The sequence below is a fragment of the Ranitomeya variabilis genome, chromosome 1 (assembly GCF_051348905.1).
Source record: "Ranitomeya variabilis isolate aRanVar5 chromosome 1, aRanVar5.hap1, whole genome shotgun sequence".
NCBI lineage: Eukaryota > Metazoa > Chordata > Amphibia > Anura > Dendrobatidae > Ranitomeya > Ranitomeya variabilis.
In genome coordinates, this window is record NC_135232.1 from 478939001 (window position 1) to 478956254 (window position 17254).

Here is a 17254-nt window from a genome sequence, read left to right on the forward strand (position 1 = left end):
GGAAAAGTGAAAGCTGTACTACAATTGGTTGCTATAGGCAACAAAGACAGTCTTAGGCTACTTTCACACTAGCGTCGTACTCGGCCCGTCGCAGTGCGTCGGGCCGACGTACCGACGCTAGCAGTGAATGCGCCGCACAACGAGGGCAGTGGATGCATTTGTCCAGCGCATCCGCCGCCCCATTGTGAGGTGCGGGGAGGTGGGGGCGGAGTTCCGGCCGCGCATGCGCGGTCGGAAATGGCGGTCCGTCGGCAGCAAAAAACGTTACATGTAACGTTTTTTGCAGCCGACGATCCGCAACAACACGGCGCAACCGTCGCACGACGGTTGCGACGTGTGGCAAAGCGTCGCAATGCGACGCTAATGCAAATCAATGGTGAAAAAAACGCATCCTGCAAGCACTTTTGCAGGATGCGTTATTTCAACCAAACGACGCATAGCGACGTGCAGTGCATGACGCTAGTGTGAAAGTAGCCTTACTATTAGACAGCTTTGATAAATGTGGCCTATATTTTATCTGTGTGACAATTCCGGCCACAAACAATGTGGGCTCTTTTAAAATATATAAGGTTGGATTTTAAGAACTTGATCATCCGTTTTTAACTCACTTTCCCTTTTTCTCTTGTAGTATTTGTCTCTGTTTTTTTTAACTCTAAATGCTTCAAAATGGTGCACGTGGCTCATGAATCTTGTGCATAGTCTTAAAGGGTCTTTAATTGTAGGCCCGATTCATCAGTAGCATTTTTAAAGTCTTTTTTTTATCTTGTGGTATTTACTGATGTTTATTGGGCAAAATTCATCAAAATGGCAAACAGGGTTCATAACTTTTGCTCAAATTAAAAACATAGTATTTTTTTCTGTTTTCTACCATGCTTAATTATCATCACTATTTAGGATTGCACTGATATCTGAGAAAAACTCATCCCCAAGCTGCTGTTTGTTTAGTTTTATTCATAGATACATAAAATGAATATTGTAGCTCCTGAAATCTGCCGGCATCCATTCTGTAATGTTTCAATAAAACACATTTACCACAAATCACATCCTTAATATCAGCTGCCCAAGTTGCAAATCTTTACAAAGTGTTAAAAAATATGCAGCGAAATGTGTTACTTCAATTACCATTACTGTGCTGTGTATTTGGAGTGCTGATGTCTCCTCATTGGGTTAGTCTTTGTCCAATGTAACTGTGAAGCTTTGCGAGCATTAGGGCTCATGCAGACAGCCATGCAAAACGGTCCGAGCTCTCCCGACACAAGCATGGCAGCCCCATAGAAATACATGAAGCTGATCCGCAGCCAGTCCATGCATTGTGGTCTGAATGAGCCCGTACACGTCACTTAGATTCTAGTGTAAATGACGTGCAACTAAATAACATACTTGTGTGTGTGTATATATATACTGTATACATACACATATATTGTTTTTTGTCTTTTTTTACATATATATATACACACGCACGTTTAGTCATTTGAATGACAATGTGTGTTTTTCATTAAAGCTAACATTTAAAGAAAAGAATAACCCTTTCCTCCCTGAGAGCCACAAATGTGAGCATACACACAGTTTGTGATAATGTTGTGCTTTAAATGTGAACCCTTGACTCTTGCACTTGTGTCGATCCCATGCTGTTGTCCATCCAGATCTATAGATTACCTTGGCATTAAATAACCCCCCAAAAAGCCATGTTTTTGGAGCAATTTGATTATGTAGCATTTCTGCTGAAATATATATACTGTATATTAATATGGTTCAAGGATACTTTTGTTTCATTAAGCCACGTGACTTGCCACAACCATGTTCTGCAGAAAGCCACAGATGAATAATACTTTGGGACCGGACAGAACATACGTTGCAATGGTGTGTTGTTCCCTGTATGTACATGGATTTGCAGGCGATTCTTCATTAGGGCAGTGGTGCTCCCAACATGCTGCGGTAAGAGCAGGGTATATGATTTCAAAAAGCAATTGAAAGCTGCATTTATGAAAGAAGCAATTGAATGGCATGTTTGGCTTGGCGCATCATCATTGCTAAGCCTAAAAGTGTGGAGTCAGCTTACTTTCCTAATGATAGTTAACCATATCCATTTCCTGAGGTCCAAACCTTACGTTACTGCCAGTCCCCATAAGTTCAAGCATTTTACAGTCTTTGTCATAAATGCGTCTTCGTTATCGCTATATGGATTGCAGAGGCGGCTTATCTTTCAATAAATATGTGGTTAAATGATTCATTTTTGGTTCTTTATTTTCAATGAAAAAGTTTTCATTCATCGTCTTCGCGGTTGGCATAGATCCCTGCTTCCCAACGTAGTGCCAGAGCACTCTTCCTGCGATTTACTCTGACAGCCTCAAGGACCTGGAATGAGAGGGATTATATAGTTACTTCTTGGTGCTGTATACTGAGCACTTTATCATGGATGGCTAGTTAATGAAAACAATTCACAATCATATGTTTTATTATTCACAAAAGATATTTGGACGTCAGTGAGTCCAATATGTATATCCACAACAGAGACATCACAAACCAGGTCCCAACCTCTTGACAAATTCTCAAGTATGTTCCTGTTGACTACTACCCATATATATGGGGCTAATGAATGGAATCTGTCATCAGGACAAGACTTTACATTAGGACATCATTGACATGCCTAAACTAGATGGTATCTATTAGGACAGGCTCTGGGGCCAAATGTGGCCTGCTATACAGTTTTGTGCAGCCCTCAACCTTTTTTATATAGAAGTCAAAGGGAATAGGAGCATACTGCTGAGGAGCAGAGGAGGGCAAGCATGAATAGAGCACTTTGTGACCACATTTGCCCACCCCATCACCATACATCTGGAGACTTGGTTCATTGACCCCTGTTTAGCACTTCAGACAGGGATATGTGAGTTAGAGTTGTGGCTGCCTATGCTTTCAGATCTCGCTATTGTATTGTGAAATGCAGCAAGCCAACACAACACCATAGGTCCCAATTCATCAAAGCAATTTTGCCCGCTTTCAGGTGGAAATGGCCCTGAAAAGTTGTAAAGTTTTCTTACAACTCAGAATTGTCCAAAAATGTTACGAGTTTGGCTGTTTTCACCCCACTTCCCCCATCTCCCTTGCAGTGGAGCTGAGGAGGGACAGGGGTGCGGCACTACAGCTTGTCTAATTCATCTCAAGCTGTGACATTACTTACTTGGGAACTGAGTTGGGAATTGGAGTAAGATTTCTGGTGTAGCACAGAGGTGCATGCCATTAGTCAGACGCCCATTAATTAATCAGGAACGTCTGACTCCTAAATGTCCCTTGTCAAAACACAGAGAAAAAAATCACTGGTCTTGATGAATTGGGTCCACAGTCTTCCATGGAGAGAGTTACATGTGTGCCGGGTCTCCTCTCCCCAGAGAAGGACGCCCGGCCTTACATATGTAACTCTAGAGCACTGATTGGTAGAGAAGAGCACCCCTATTCTCCAGATATGCGAGAGTCCTAGAAGGCGAGTCTACATCTCATGGACAGTTATGGCATATACTGTTGACATGCTAAACACCTCTCAAAAAGTAATACCTCTAAGTTTTACTGCAGCCGTTGGAAGTCATTCAATATAACAATGTGTGACAACAAAAGATTGTGCACTCCTGTAATAGGGTCAGGTCGGAAACTGCTACTGTGTCACGGCCACATCAGCGCTACACATTTCCATGGGGGGATGCGCCAGAATGCTGTCAGAGGCCGCGACCAGAGACCCTTGGTGACATCTTTGCCTAAAGTAAATGGAGCATACAGCTGCCCTGAATGATTATGATGGATCCTATTGGCTGTTCCCTTAATAAAAAGGTTGCAAGATATACCCCACTCACACCTTTTCTGCAGAAGCCGTAGAGCGAAACGCGTGTCAAGAGGACTGGTGGTTATTATACGAAATTTATATGCGCTGTTGTGTTTTTTTTGCAATATTCACATTGATTATTGGTATAACATATGGCTTTTTTTGGTACAGATTTAAACAACAGGCTATACGTCTATAAATTGACTGTGTTATCAATGCATGTGCATTGTGTAACTGTCCACTAGAGGGAGATCTCATACTGTACGGTAAGATCTTTTTTATACCCTGAGTGAGACGTACAGTCATTGCATCTGATTCTCAGATCTATTAAATGTCCTATACTAACAAAATGTTCACGAAAATGAGCGCTATATCCATCTGAGCAGTCGACCAAGCTTCACTTCTGTATACTTTATTCGGAATTTTTTTCCCCATTTGATAAAATTATATTGAATGGCATATATTATTGATTATTATTTGAACAGAAATTATATATATATATATATATATATATATATATATATATATATATATATATATATATATATATATATATATGGTTTGATCCTTTTTATCCTCAATTGAACCTCTATTTATATATTACTCCATCTTGGCCATATACCTAGCCATATTAACCATTATTTATTTTATTTCTTTTTTTTTTAAAGATTATTTGTGTATTCTTTGTATGATATTAGTATTCTATGTAGACTATGCTTCATGAAATATGTGCTAACATGACCTAAAGGTACCGTCACACTAAACGATATTGCTAGCGATCCGTGACGTTGCAGCGTCCTGGATAGCGATATCGTTGTGTTTGACACGCAGCAGCGATCAGGATCAGTACATACTCACCCTCTGATGTCTGTCACACGTCCCTCGCCGTCCGCTTCCTGCACTGACTGTGAACTCCGGCCGGCCGCAAAGTGAAAGCACAGCACAGCGGTGACGTCACCGCTCTGCTGTTAGGGCCGGCGCTCAGTCAGTGCAGGAAGCGGACGGCGAGGGACGTGAAGGTGAGTATGTACTGTTTGTTTTTTTACATTTTACACTGGTAACCAGGGTAAACATCGGGTTACTAAGCGCGGCCCTGCGCTTAGTAACCCGATGTTTACCCTGGTTACCCGGGGACCTTGGCATCGTTGGTCGCTGGAGAGCGGTCTGTGTGACAGCTCTCCAGCGACCAAACAGCGACGCTGCAGCGATCGGCATCGTTGTCTGTATCGCTGCAGCGTCGCTTAGTGTGACGGTACCTTAAGAGCTACCATATCATTCTCTGCAGTACACCTCTCTTCTATGTGCTTTTAAATTGTTGTTTGTATTTATTTAATTAAGATTAACACACACACATATATATATATATATATATATATATATATATATATATATATATATACTTTGAAGAGTTCTTTCTTTTTGGACTTTTTTGTTGTGATTTAGAACTCTTAGAGTTATGACCGCTTCTTTGGTTATTTTGCATTGAGGTGTCTAATGAGCCTGTGCAGGGGTCATTATGAAGGGAAGGGGCGCAGGATCTGGTGGGCAATCATATATTGTGTGAATGGTGGAATGTTGTCAGCTGTTTTTTGTGGTGTCGCTTGTAATCCTTCCTCTGCTGATATGGAGCCCTGCTGTAAACTATTCCTGAAAGAACATGGGGTATAAGGGTATGTGCACAAGTTGCGGAATGGTGTGCCGATTTTTCCGCACTGATTTTGGTAAATCCACAGGTAAACCACACTGCCACAATTACCGCAGTTTTTCCACGGTTTTTGTGCGGATTCCACCTGCGGTTTTACACCTGCGGATTCCTATTGTGGAGCAGGTGTAAACCGCTGCGGAATCAGCACAAAGAATTGACATGCTGCAGAAAATAAACTGCTGCGTTTCCGCGCGGTATTTTCCGCAGCATGTGCACTGCGGATTTTGTTTTCCATAGGTTTACATGGTACTGTACAACGCATGGAAAATAGCTGTGAATCCGCAGCGTCAAACCCACAGCGTGTGCACATACCCTAAGTCTTAAAAAGTCATAGTGGCCAGTGCTGTTTCCCTTTTTGTTCACTGTTTGAAAGGCCATTGGAATGCTGGTCAGGGAAGCGTGCACACTTTAAGGTATTTTTTCTGGCGCTGTTCCTCTTTTTCTATGTCTCTCTCTCTCTATATATATATATATACATATATACACTGCTCAAAAAATAAAGGGAACACTTAAACAACAGAATATAACTCCAAGTAAATCAAGCTTCTGTGAAATCAAACTGTCCACTTAGGAAGCAACGCTGTTTGACAATCAATTTCACATGCTGTTGTGCAAATGGAATAGACAACAGATGGAAATTATTGGCAATTATCAAGACACACTCAATAAAGCAGTGGTTCTGCAGGTGGGGACCACAGACCACATCTCAGTACCAATGCTTTCTGGCTGATGTTTCGGTCACTTTTGAATGTTGGTTGTGCTTTCACACTCGTGGTAGCATGAGACAGACTCTACAACCCACACAAGTGGCTCATGTAGTGCAGCTCATCCAGGATGGCACATCAATGCGAGCTGTGGCAAGGTGGTTTGCTGTGTTCGTCAGCGTAGTGTCCAGAGGCTGGAGGCATTACCAGGAGGCAGGCAAGTACATCAAGATGTGGAGGGGGCCATAGGAGGGCAACAACCCAGCAGCAGGATCGCTGCCTCAGCCTTTGGGCAAGGAGGAACAGGAGGAGCACTGCCAGAGCCCTGCAAAATGACCTCCAGCAGGCCACAAAGGTGCATGTGTCTGCACAAACGGTTAGAAACCGACTCCATGTGGATGGTCTGAGTGCCCGACGTTCACAGATGGGGGTTGTGCTCACAGCCCAACACCATGCAGGACGCTTGGCATTTGTCATAGAACACCAGGACTGGCAAATTCGCCACTGGCGCCCTGTGCTCTTCACAGATTAAAGCAGGTTCACACTGAGCACATGTGACAGACATGACAGAGTCCGGAGACGCCGTGGAGAGCGATCTGCTGCCTGTAACATCCTTCAGCATGACTGGTTTGGCAGTGGATCAGTAATGGTGTTGGGTGGCACTTCTTTGGAGGGTCGCACAGCCTTCCATGTGCTCGCCAGAGGTAGCCTGACTGCCATTAGGTGCCGAGATGAGATCCTCAGACCCCTTGTGAGACCATATGCTGGTGCGGTTGGCCCTGGGTTCCTCCTAATGCACGACAAAGCCAGACCTCATGTGGCTGGAGTGTGTCAGCAGTTCCTGCAAGATGAAGGCATTGAAGCTATGGACTGGCCTGCCCAGACCTGAATTCGATTGAGCGCTTCTGGGACATCATGTCTCACTACATCCACCAACGTCATGTTGCACCATAGACTGTCCAGGAGTTGGCGGATGCTTTAGTACAGGTCTGGGAGAAGATCCCTCAGGAGACCATCTGCCGCCTCATGAGGAGCATGCCCATGCATTGTAGGGGGGTCATACAGGCACATGGAGGCCACACACACGCTACTGAGCATCATTTCCTTGCTTTGAGGCATTTCCACTGAACATGGACCAGCCTCTAATTTGATTTTCCACTTTGATCTTGAGTATCGTTCCAAATCCAGGCCTCCGTTGGTTAATACATTTAATTTCCATTGATGATTTTTGTGTGATTTTGTTGTCAGCACATTCAACTTTGTACAGAACAAAGTATTCAATGAGAATATTTCATTCATTCAGGTCTAGGATGTATTATTTGAGTGTTCCCTTTATTTTTTTGAGCAGTGTATATACAGTATATATATCTATATCGTGACATGAAAAATAAATCATTGCCATTTTTTTTAAAAACCACACGTAACACAAAAACCTGATTTAAACAGTAGGTAATTTTCTGATATTGCCTTCCCTTTAATCTTTGTCTCATTTTGGCTTCAAAACTGCCTTAGAAAACCTGAACAAAACCTGATTGTTTGGGCTCACCATAAGTGTTTATGCACACAGTATCTTTTTTAGTTGGTGTTACAGTGGAAGATGCTTCAGAAATTATTTCTGTTTTTTCTCCAGATTTGTAAATTTAAAACATCTTTTTTTTTAACATTTTTTGGTTGTTTTTTAAGTGCAATTTTACTTGTTTTCCGTTGGCATTCTTTTTTGAGCATTTTCTTTACTTGCGGTAAATAAAGAAGGCTCTAACATTTTTAAAGGAAAAATGCTTCGAAAACGCTCACAGAGATACCCGGGTTTTTTTTTAACTCCTTATGAGACTTTTGTTGTAAATTATTGAGCATTTTTTAAGAGGCAAGCACCTGAAGAATGGTATGCTCACTTCTTTTAGTCGCTTGGCATCTTTGGAAACCTGAAGAGGTTAAGAAGTCGTTTTTAGAAAGAAATAAATGTCCATTCTTTTGAGTGTTTTCAATGCGTTTTTCAGGCTGTTTTTGGATCGGACTCACTCCAAATCCACCTTGTAAAAATGTGTGAAAGGACAGGAGTACATAATTCTATAATTGAATAAACATGGCTTAGATGGCTCGATAAAGTTACCCATCTTCTACCTGTTTATCTCAAGCCGTAGCAGTATGCTTTAGGACTTCCTACAACGGAAATAAACCCCAAACATATTCATTGATTTTTCTCTAGGAAACATGAAGTTGAATAGTCTCCAATACTGAGCAGCTCTTGATATGTAAAACGGAATTATTGATATACAACACCACTGATGGATACTATCCTCTTTGTACTGATTAGAATTAAATTATAAATGGGTTAAGTGAACGTACCAACAATACAGCAAAAACTGTGCAAAAAATGCTTAATTTTGACCATACATGTTAGATAAAAGTTGGGAGGAATAACTGTTTGGCTATCAGCTTACAGTTATTATTAATGCCATTATAAACCTGTGTGACACACAATTACATGGGTACTCCACTTTCAAAGTTCAAATAGTATTACAACTAATAAAATGCCCTTACTTGCTTAACACAGGTCCAGTGCCATCTCTCCTCTGCTCTTTGAATGTCTTTGTTGATGATGTGTGAAGTGGTGGCTTTACGTCTACAGCATGTGACCACTGCATCTAGTCACAGGCTGCAGCCATGATTTGACATCACCTCTGCATACATGTACACAAAGAACAGCAGGGAACAGTACTAGTGGCAATGGGTAAGCAACACTGGCTTTGTTATTTGCATATAGAGCAAGAATTTTGAAAGCGGACACCCCTTTAGATGGGTTTCTCCGGCCTTGGGGTACAAGTCTGCAGCCACTCTATGTACTGTGTTATGTGAGGATAGTCCAGCACAGGCAGAATTGCCTACTCTTGGCCACAATCCAACTAGACATATCTGGCCTTGCATGGTCTCTATCAATTCAAGTGAATTGAACATGTCTAGTTGGCATGTGACTGAATGTATGCAAATCGCATACTGGCGGTCATGTGCAAGCCTTCTCCTGACAGCCTACAGTGCGTGAGCTGTAAGCATTCACAAGTAGGGACTGAAGACTTGTAGGCTACGGCCGGACAACCCCTTAAAGTCTGCACGCACATTACTTAATTAGTCCTGACAAAGCTGATGAAACTGCTCCTACAGACCTGTGCACAGTATGATGAATGACAGACAGATCACAAAAATAACAACAAGGGAACCATGCACTAACGAACATGCATGGAACTGTCAGAATACAGTTAGGTCACAGGTACCTCAGTAGTAACTCTGTAAGACAGTAATTTACAGGTGGACTGGTGAAAGAGAAGGAAAAGAAGAGAATTAGTACACTGGACACTGACAGACAAGAGGAACAGCAAACGAAGCACATGGCATTTCAGATGAAAGACAATTAGTTAGCACAGGCAGTTGTATAACAGGCTTCTGCACCGATACCTGTGGCAGAGTGGGTGTGAGTCGGTTCGCACGTGCCACTCCATCAGCCACAACAGTTGTCATCTGTGGTTGCAGCACGGAAACAGGAGTACTGTCTCTTACCTGCCAGCATGTACAGCTGTTTTTTTATTATCCAGCTGGCATAACAACATATGTGCATCAGGTCGCAAAGATGACGTTGCACCAGGCTACCTAATCTAAAGAAGATGCGAGGAGGTAAACGGCCATACTTCTGCTCCCAAGCAGTGGCCATGCACCACTGTAGTGGCCGATTGAGTTGGACGTGCGAATCAGTTGGCATCAACTTCACTGGTGATTTTTACATCCTAAAGACATGAACCTATGCACTTACTATTAAGACCCCCATATAGGTTAAAGTTTGCATTGCCTGACCATTTTTCATGGGACCAGCCAACTATCTGTGTATGGGGGGTTTACGACTCTCCTGGCACATGATGTCGGAAGAGAGAAGGATGGGCAGTTTGAATTCAAATACCAATTCTTCTGTTCTTCCTGCAGATTCGCCCCCAGAACTCATGGCCACACTGCCGAGCCCAAGCTATGGTAATTGTAGGGGGGTCAGGAGAGTGTGGGATGACAGCTAGCTAAGGTGTATAATGCAAGTCCTCATTATACAACATATGAACTAAATGCTGCTCAGAATGGGGCTTCTAAACAAGGCTACAAAAATGAGTAGGTCGTTTCATCAGGTTTGTGATGCACAAAGCATACAACACACACAATGTTATATAAGGAATTCTAATCTAAACACGCATGCATATGGCAAATCCATGGTTACACAGAACAATGATAGCGCACCCTCTTATGGGGCTTCTAGGAACAGCCTAATGACAAAGCGCCTTTCGTACAAAGCTTACAGTAAAATAAAGGCGTTAGTGTAAAACATGGGAATAAATATATTAGAAAAATGATAGCTATAAGATCAACATTTACTTAACATAGCTATATATGTCTTATCTGTGTTACATTATGGCTTGTTAAGGTCCACTGGTGCAAGAACATGATCATGGTGACTAAAGCAAAACTGTCCTCCGGGTGGGAAGAAAGAAGTAGATGAAAAATGGGGAGCTAAGAAGATGAGAGTCCCGAAGTGTTAAAGCAGAAAGCTTGACTGGGCCTGAGTGCAACGTTAGCATGGACAATAAGATGGCCTCTTGTTAATGAGAGGTGAGCAACATAACACAAAGTCTATACCTGTATATAGAAGCAGGGCTGCGACCATGGACAATTAGAACAAGAGGCACATAGCGATGTTACATTAGAGGAGAAAAATCCACTAATGTTTTACTGACCATTAGAAAGCAAGCAAGCTTTATTCTTTGTTTTATTCCTTTACTTTAAAACTTTTATATTTTTTTAAAAATATATTTTGATTGTTTTATTTTTCATTTTTTACGGTAATTTCTAGTCATCTTAGCAGACTTAACCTGCAATTGTTTGATCGCTCATACTAAATATTGCCAAACCACAGTGCTGCGGTATCTAATATAAATGGCGGCCTATCGCCGAGCTTCCGAAAAGTACCCAGATGCATGACATCCCCCGTGATGGCAGCACGAGTTGTGGTGGGTGCCGGTAAGCGTGCACATTGGAGATCAGGTTATGGACATGCTGCTACAGTCATATATAGCCCTGTCTGGACTTGGCACAGCCATTGAGCATGCTCCATACATGTTCTAGTCCAGTCTGTACTTTATGACCTCTCAGTTTTGTTTGTGTCAGATTCTCCTTACTCCTCCATGTTGTGGTGATGCGGTATGTCACCAATTAATTCTCCTACAAGGTGCTGACCTAATTCTTAAATAGTCCGTCCACCCCGGCAGTGAATGAAGACGTCTACATGAATGCTTATAGCTATCACAGCACTATTTGGTCTATTGGTTTTGCGGGATGACATATGATTATGCAAATATTAGTAAGTGTTATAGACATCTGCAGAAAAGATGCACAAAAGCATGAAGATAAGGAAAACTTACACTAGAATCATCCACTCGGTCACGTCTCTTACTTTTATGGCTCTCATAATCATCCAGGAGTGTTTGCATGAGATTCTTGGGACGCTGAGATCCAGTAGGATCTTCTAGTTGAGGATCACTTTGTGCTGGGAAACATTCTGCTTTTGGTGAAGACGGAGATTTTACTTTCTCTATTTTACCTGGAAAAATAAAAGTACAACAGTCTCATCAGGAATTACATGAGCTGAGCTGTAATACCTCACACAACCTGTAGGGCATGGTTTTTGGCAAGAAAGCAGTCATAATTTTCTGATCCTGTACAACGCCTTTAAATAAAAATAAAAGTAAGCTGGAATATTTCTGTTTGCAACACTGCTTTTTTTGGCCATGTGGGCATATCAGAAACTGAATTCCTTCATTTATTTCTAGGAATTACTTTATAAATTTGGAAAACGTACATAATTGCGTTTATAATAATTGACCACTAGATGTCACCCTACTCGCAGTGTTAATTTGTTGGAGCTGGGTAGATAATATCACTGAGGGCAGCAGAATGTTTCCTTGTCCTAGGGCCACAAAGACAGATTATATTCCCTGAGGCTTAACCCCTTAGTGACAGAGCCAATTTGCAGCTTAATGACCAAGCCAATTTTTACAATTCTGACCACTGTCACTTTATGAGGTTATAACTCCGCGGAACGCTTCAATGGATCCCACTGATTCTGAGACTGCTTTTTCGTGACATATAGTATTTCATGTTAGTGGTAACATTTTTTCAATATGACTTGCGTTTATATATAAAAGAAAAAGCGGAAACATGGAGAAAATTTAGAACATTTTGCAATTTTCAAACTTTGAATTTTCATGCCCTTAAATCAGAGAGTTGTATCACAATAAATAGTTAATAAATAACATTTCCCACATGTTTACATCAGCACAATTTTGGAAACAATTTTTCCTTGTTAGGAACTGAAGGGTTAAAAGTTGACCAGCGATTTCTCATTTTTCCAACTAAATTTACAAAACCATTTTTTTAGAGACCACCTCACATTTGAAGTGAGTTTGAGGGGTCGAAATAACAGAAAATGCCCCAAAGTGACACCATTCTAAAAACTGCACTCCTCAAGGTGGGCAAAACCACATTCAAGAAGTTTATTAACCCTTCAGGTGCTTCACGAGAACTAAAGCAATGTGGAAGGAAAAAATGAACATTTTACTTTTGTCACAAAAAAATTACTTTGAAACCAATTTTTCTTATTTTCGTAAGGGTATCAGGAGAAAATGGACCACATAATTTATTGTTCAATTTCTCCTGAGTTCGCTGATACCATGTATGTGGGGGAAAGCCACTGTTTGGGTGCATGGCAGGGCTCAGAATGGAGGGAGCACCGTTTGACTTTTTGAACTCAAAATTGGCTGGGATCAATGGTGGCGCCATGTTGTGTTTGGAGACCCCCTGATGAACCAGTGGAACCCCCCAATTCTAACTCCAACCCTAACCCCAACACACCCCTAACCCTAATCCCAACCCTAAGCATAACCCTACCACACCCCTAACCCTAATCCCAACCCTAACCGTAATCCCAACCATAACCACAACCCTAACCCTAACCTTAACCCTAGTCCAACTCACTTTAGCCCAACTCTAACCCTAATGGAAAAATGGAAATACATTTATTTTTTTATTTAATTATTTTTCCCTAACTAAGGGAACCAATATGTTCCTATTGTTGAAGGGGACATGCCGGCAGATCTCGGCGGGCGCACCGCCATTTTCTCTGGGAAGAAGACATCGGGGGCCCGGGGGGATGCCTGGACACGACAAGTATCGGGGGGTGATTGGGGGACCCTATTTCTCTCTCCTCTGATATGCGATCACATCAGAGGAGAGAGAAATTAAATTCAAAATTGGACTATGTCTTTTTTTTTTTCAGTCGCCGTTATACCGTTAATAACGGCGGTTGCAACACCGGGGTCAGTAAAAACCTACCAAAATCATGTTTTCTTGGGTCTCACCTTCCCCTGGTAGCCGAGACCCTGAAGAAATTCAGACTCTGGGGGGCGCTATACACTTTTTCGACAGTGCCGTTAACGGCGCTGTGATTTAAGTACCCTTAACTGCCGTTGTTAAAAGGCGCATTGGCAGTCTTAAGGGGTTAAAGATGTCCCCTTTCAGAAAACCTTTCCTGAAATCTACAGTTGTGGACAAAAGTTTTGAGACTGACACACATTTTTCAGCTTCAGTGTTTTTAGACTTTTTAAACAAATGTTTCTGTGGTTAGAGTATTTTATACGTTTTTTACACTTTTATTGAGACATACATCACATTTATGCAAATAATTAATATTTACAGTGTTAACCCTTATTTTTCAATACTTTTGCAACTGGCCCTGCCATGGTGGATATTATCTTTTGGGCCAAATTCTGACTGATGGCAACTCATTATTACCTAATCAGTGCATGGAGTTTATCATAATTTCTGCGTTTTTATTTGTCCACCCGGATTTTGAGATCTCGGGAGTTTACTGCAGTCTGTAGCAAGTACGGGGACTGGACTGCAGGGAACTGGAAGAATAATTGTTTGCAGAAGAAAAGGTGATTTACCACGATTCCTGTGTCATGCCAACAGGAAAGCATCCTGAGACCACTCATGCCTGGGGTTGCTTTTCATCCATGGAGTGGGCTTCCTCACAATATTTCCTAAGAACACTCCCGTGAATAAAGAATGGGATCTAAGCATCCTCCAAGAAAAACTTCTCTCATTGATCCAGGAACAATTTAGTGATGAACAATGCTTTTTACAGCATGGTGTTGCACCATGTCACAAGGCAAAAGTGATAATTAAGTGGCTCAGTGAGCAAAACATTGAAATTTTGGGTCCATGGCCAGAAACTCCCCAGATCTCAATCCCATTGAGAACCTGTGGTCAATCCTCAAAAATCAGATGATGAATGTCAAGAGCTGATTAGACAAGAATGGGTTGTCATCAGTCAGGATTTGGCCCCAGAAGCTGACATCTAACTAGTCAGGGGGAATTGTAGAAGTCTTAAAAATAAGGGTCAACACTATATATAAACCTGATGTATTGATCAATAAAAGATCCAAAAACTTATGACATATGTATAATTGTACTTCAGTAACCAGAGAAACATCTGACTGAATGATCTCCAAACACGGAAGCAGCAAACTTTATGAAAACCAAAATATGTGTCACTCTCAACACTTATGGCCACAACTGCAAAGTAGATAATAGTTTTTAATTTATTAGATTACTGTGACCCCAATGTTCACAATTTTTAGTCACATAGATTGTTAGATTTCACAAAACCATTGTGCAAAGGATTCTAAGTCAATGCTTTGTTAATGCTGAAGCTATAGAATATTTGAACCAGATACCGACAGAGGGAAGAAATAAAGTTTTTCTTAAAATGTTAGAATTTCATATTTCGAGAAGGAACATAGTAGGTTCTCTGTTGGATGCTGGATTGACACAATGGAGAACACTTCGTACATATCCTCTGGGAAATGGATATGGAATATTACCCTTCATATATAGCAAGATATTCCTAACACTGCTTGTAAAGTGATTAATCATTTGTAGTAAAGCCAGTTATTATTTACTGCAGCCAATGTATTCCTCGCAATGATGAAGCTGTCAGTATTAACAAACAATAATCCTAGATTAACCACATGCATGGAGAACATACTTGGCACTAGAAGACTGGGTCACATTTTGTTGATGGCTGTTTTTCCCTCTTCACATTAGTTCAATGTGAGCTTATCCGCTAGAGCTTTGTAGAAAAGCCTCTATTGAGAGGAGATTTAGCTGACAATACTTATGTACATAACATGCATTTGTTTTGTGCACTTTTTCCCAGTGAGCTAATTGGTTTGTAATTTCCAACAGATGGCATGGACCCAGCCAGAAGAGGACATAAAAAACAGGAGGTTCAAATCTTTTATGGGAAACATCAGGATATACTGCGTAGCTCCATGGATTATGTATTACAGCAGTATTCTACCATAGAAGCCTTACTTTAAGGGAAGAATCCGGTACCCTATGCAGCACAATACAGCGGCACACAAAGCAGGCTGCTCTTTAATGCAACTTTTCATGCCCTTTGTATGTAATTCAGTTGCACAAGTTTTGTGAAGCTATTAATCTTTCTTATAAGCCATGGTTGGTGCTTAACCATCATGGAAAAAGTGATAGTGCTCTCTACTTTCTGGCATCATATTTAGGGTAACAAGGCTTCAATTATTCCAGAAATGGGTTTCTTAACTCTTTTTGAGTGTTGTAATTTAAGCAAGCAATTATTATCTGTCACATCCGACTGCGCGTTCAGTAATTAAAGGCATAAGCTGGCCATACACATTAGATGGCTGTCGCCGAACGATGCTTCAACTGGTCTCAGCCGACTCTCCCATACACAGGAGCCTTTGCTTGGCTGGTTCTCCGGGAGAACAATGCGATTGGCAGTCTGAAATTGGACATACACGATAGACATCTCTCCTAATCTTCAGTCGGCCGGTCGCCCACACAAATTAGACCGTTGGCTGAACCTGTCGATATTCTGCTAACATTAGTCTAAGATGTATGGTAGCCCTTCGAATCAAAATAAATATTCCTATTTACATTTCTTTACTGATCTTTGTTTGTTAGTCATAGTTGAATGCATGTAACCTGCCCACGTACATGTAGTAGAAGGCAAACTAAGTAACACATGTCAACCTTCCTACAAACTATGGGCCTGTTGAGACTGGAAGACAACAACCCATTAAACGACCATTGATTGTCTGCATGCAAGCTGATCAGTAGTTGTTTTATCTTTAGACAAACCGACCGCACTTCTATAGTCACAGAACAATTACTAATACAAGCGTTCATTGTGATAGAACATCATGTTATACATCTGTTCATACAAGCGGATGAGCTATCAAAAATGATGAAATTTCCTTAACAAAAATCATCTTTGCTTTAAAATCATGTCATTTGATGAGTGACAATTTTGTTTGTTCTTTGGATGACTGCTGACCTGTAATAGACTGACCGATAATTGGGAAACAAGCATTCCTAGGAACACCCGTTCTCAATTACTGCCTGTCTAATTTGGCCTTCACTCCACCTGGAAATACCCTTACTGTGCCACTTTTTATTAATCCTCCATAAACTTGTGTAGAAAAGTTGAAATCAGGAGATCTTGATATTATTTGGTGGAGTAAGCACAGACCCCTTCAAGCTGTAGGAATCAGTCTGGTTTTCTCTGTTGTGGAAAGAGTCACGTGCTAACAATGAGACTTAAACATTATCTGATATTCAGATTTTTGCAATTTCAGCCCTGAAGGTTATCCCTGACAAACCATATTAATGGCCTTATTAAAAAATATATTTATTTATGTAATAGAATCATTCTGACCAACTGTCTCTGTGGCATAGGTGCCAAACACATGTGTCTCATAATACTGAAGTCCTATATCCACCTTGACAATATTGGAAAAGTGTCCCAGGCCAACACCTCCAGAAAGGGACATTTTGGATGTTTCAATGCCTACTTTATTGTGTATAGAGAGCTGACAACATAATTGCTTGTAACATGTTTCATACTTC

General features: G+C 41.2%; 1 protein-coding gene across 3 annotated transcripts in view; it reads right to left on the reverse strand.

Moving 5' to 3' along the window:
* Positions 1–648: 648 nt before the first annotated feature.
* Positions 649–17254, reverse strand: part of LOC143765042 (A-kinase anchor protein 2-like) — a 186531-nt gene continuing 169925 nt past the window's right edge. For all 3 annotated transcript variants that reach the window (XM_077251316.1, XM_077251307.1, XM_077251324.1), the window contains exons 3-4: positions 11668–11846; positions 649–2355 (exon numbers count right to left, since the gene is read on the reverse strand). In XM_077251316.1, the coding sequence (XP_077107431.1) occupies positions 2263–2355; positions 11668–11846 (272 nt within the window). In that variant the 3' untranslated portion in view covers positions 649–2262. The remainder of the gene's footprint in view (positions 2356–11667; positions 11847–17254) is intronic.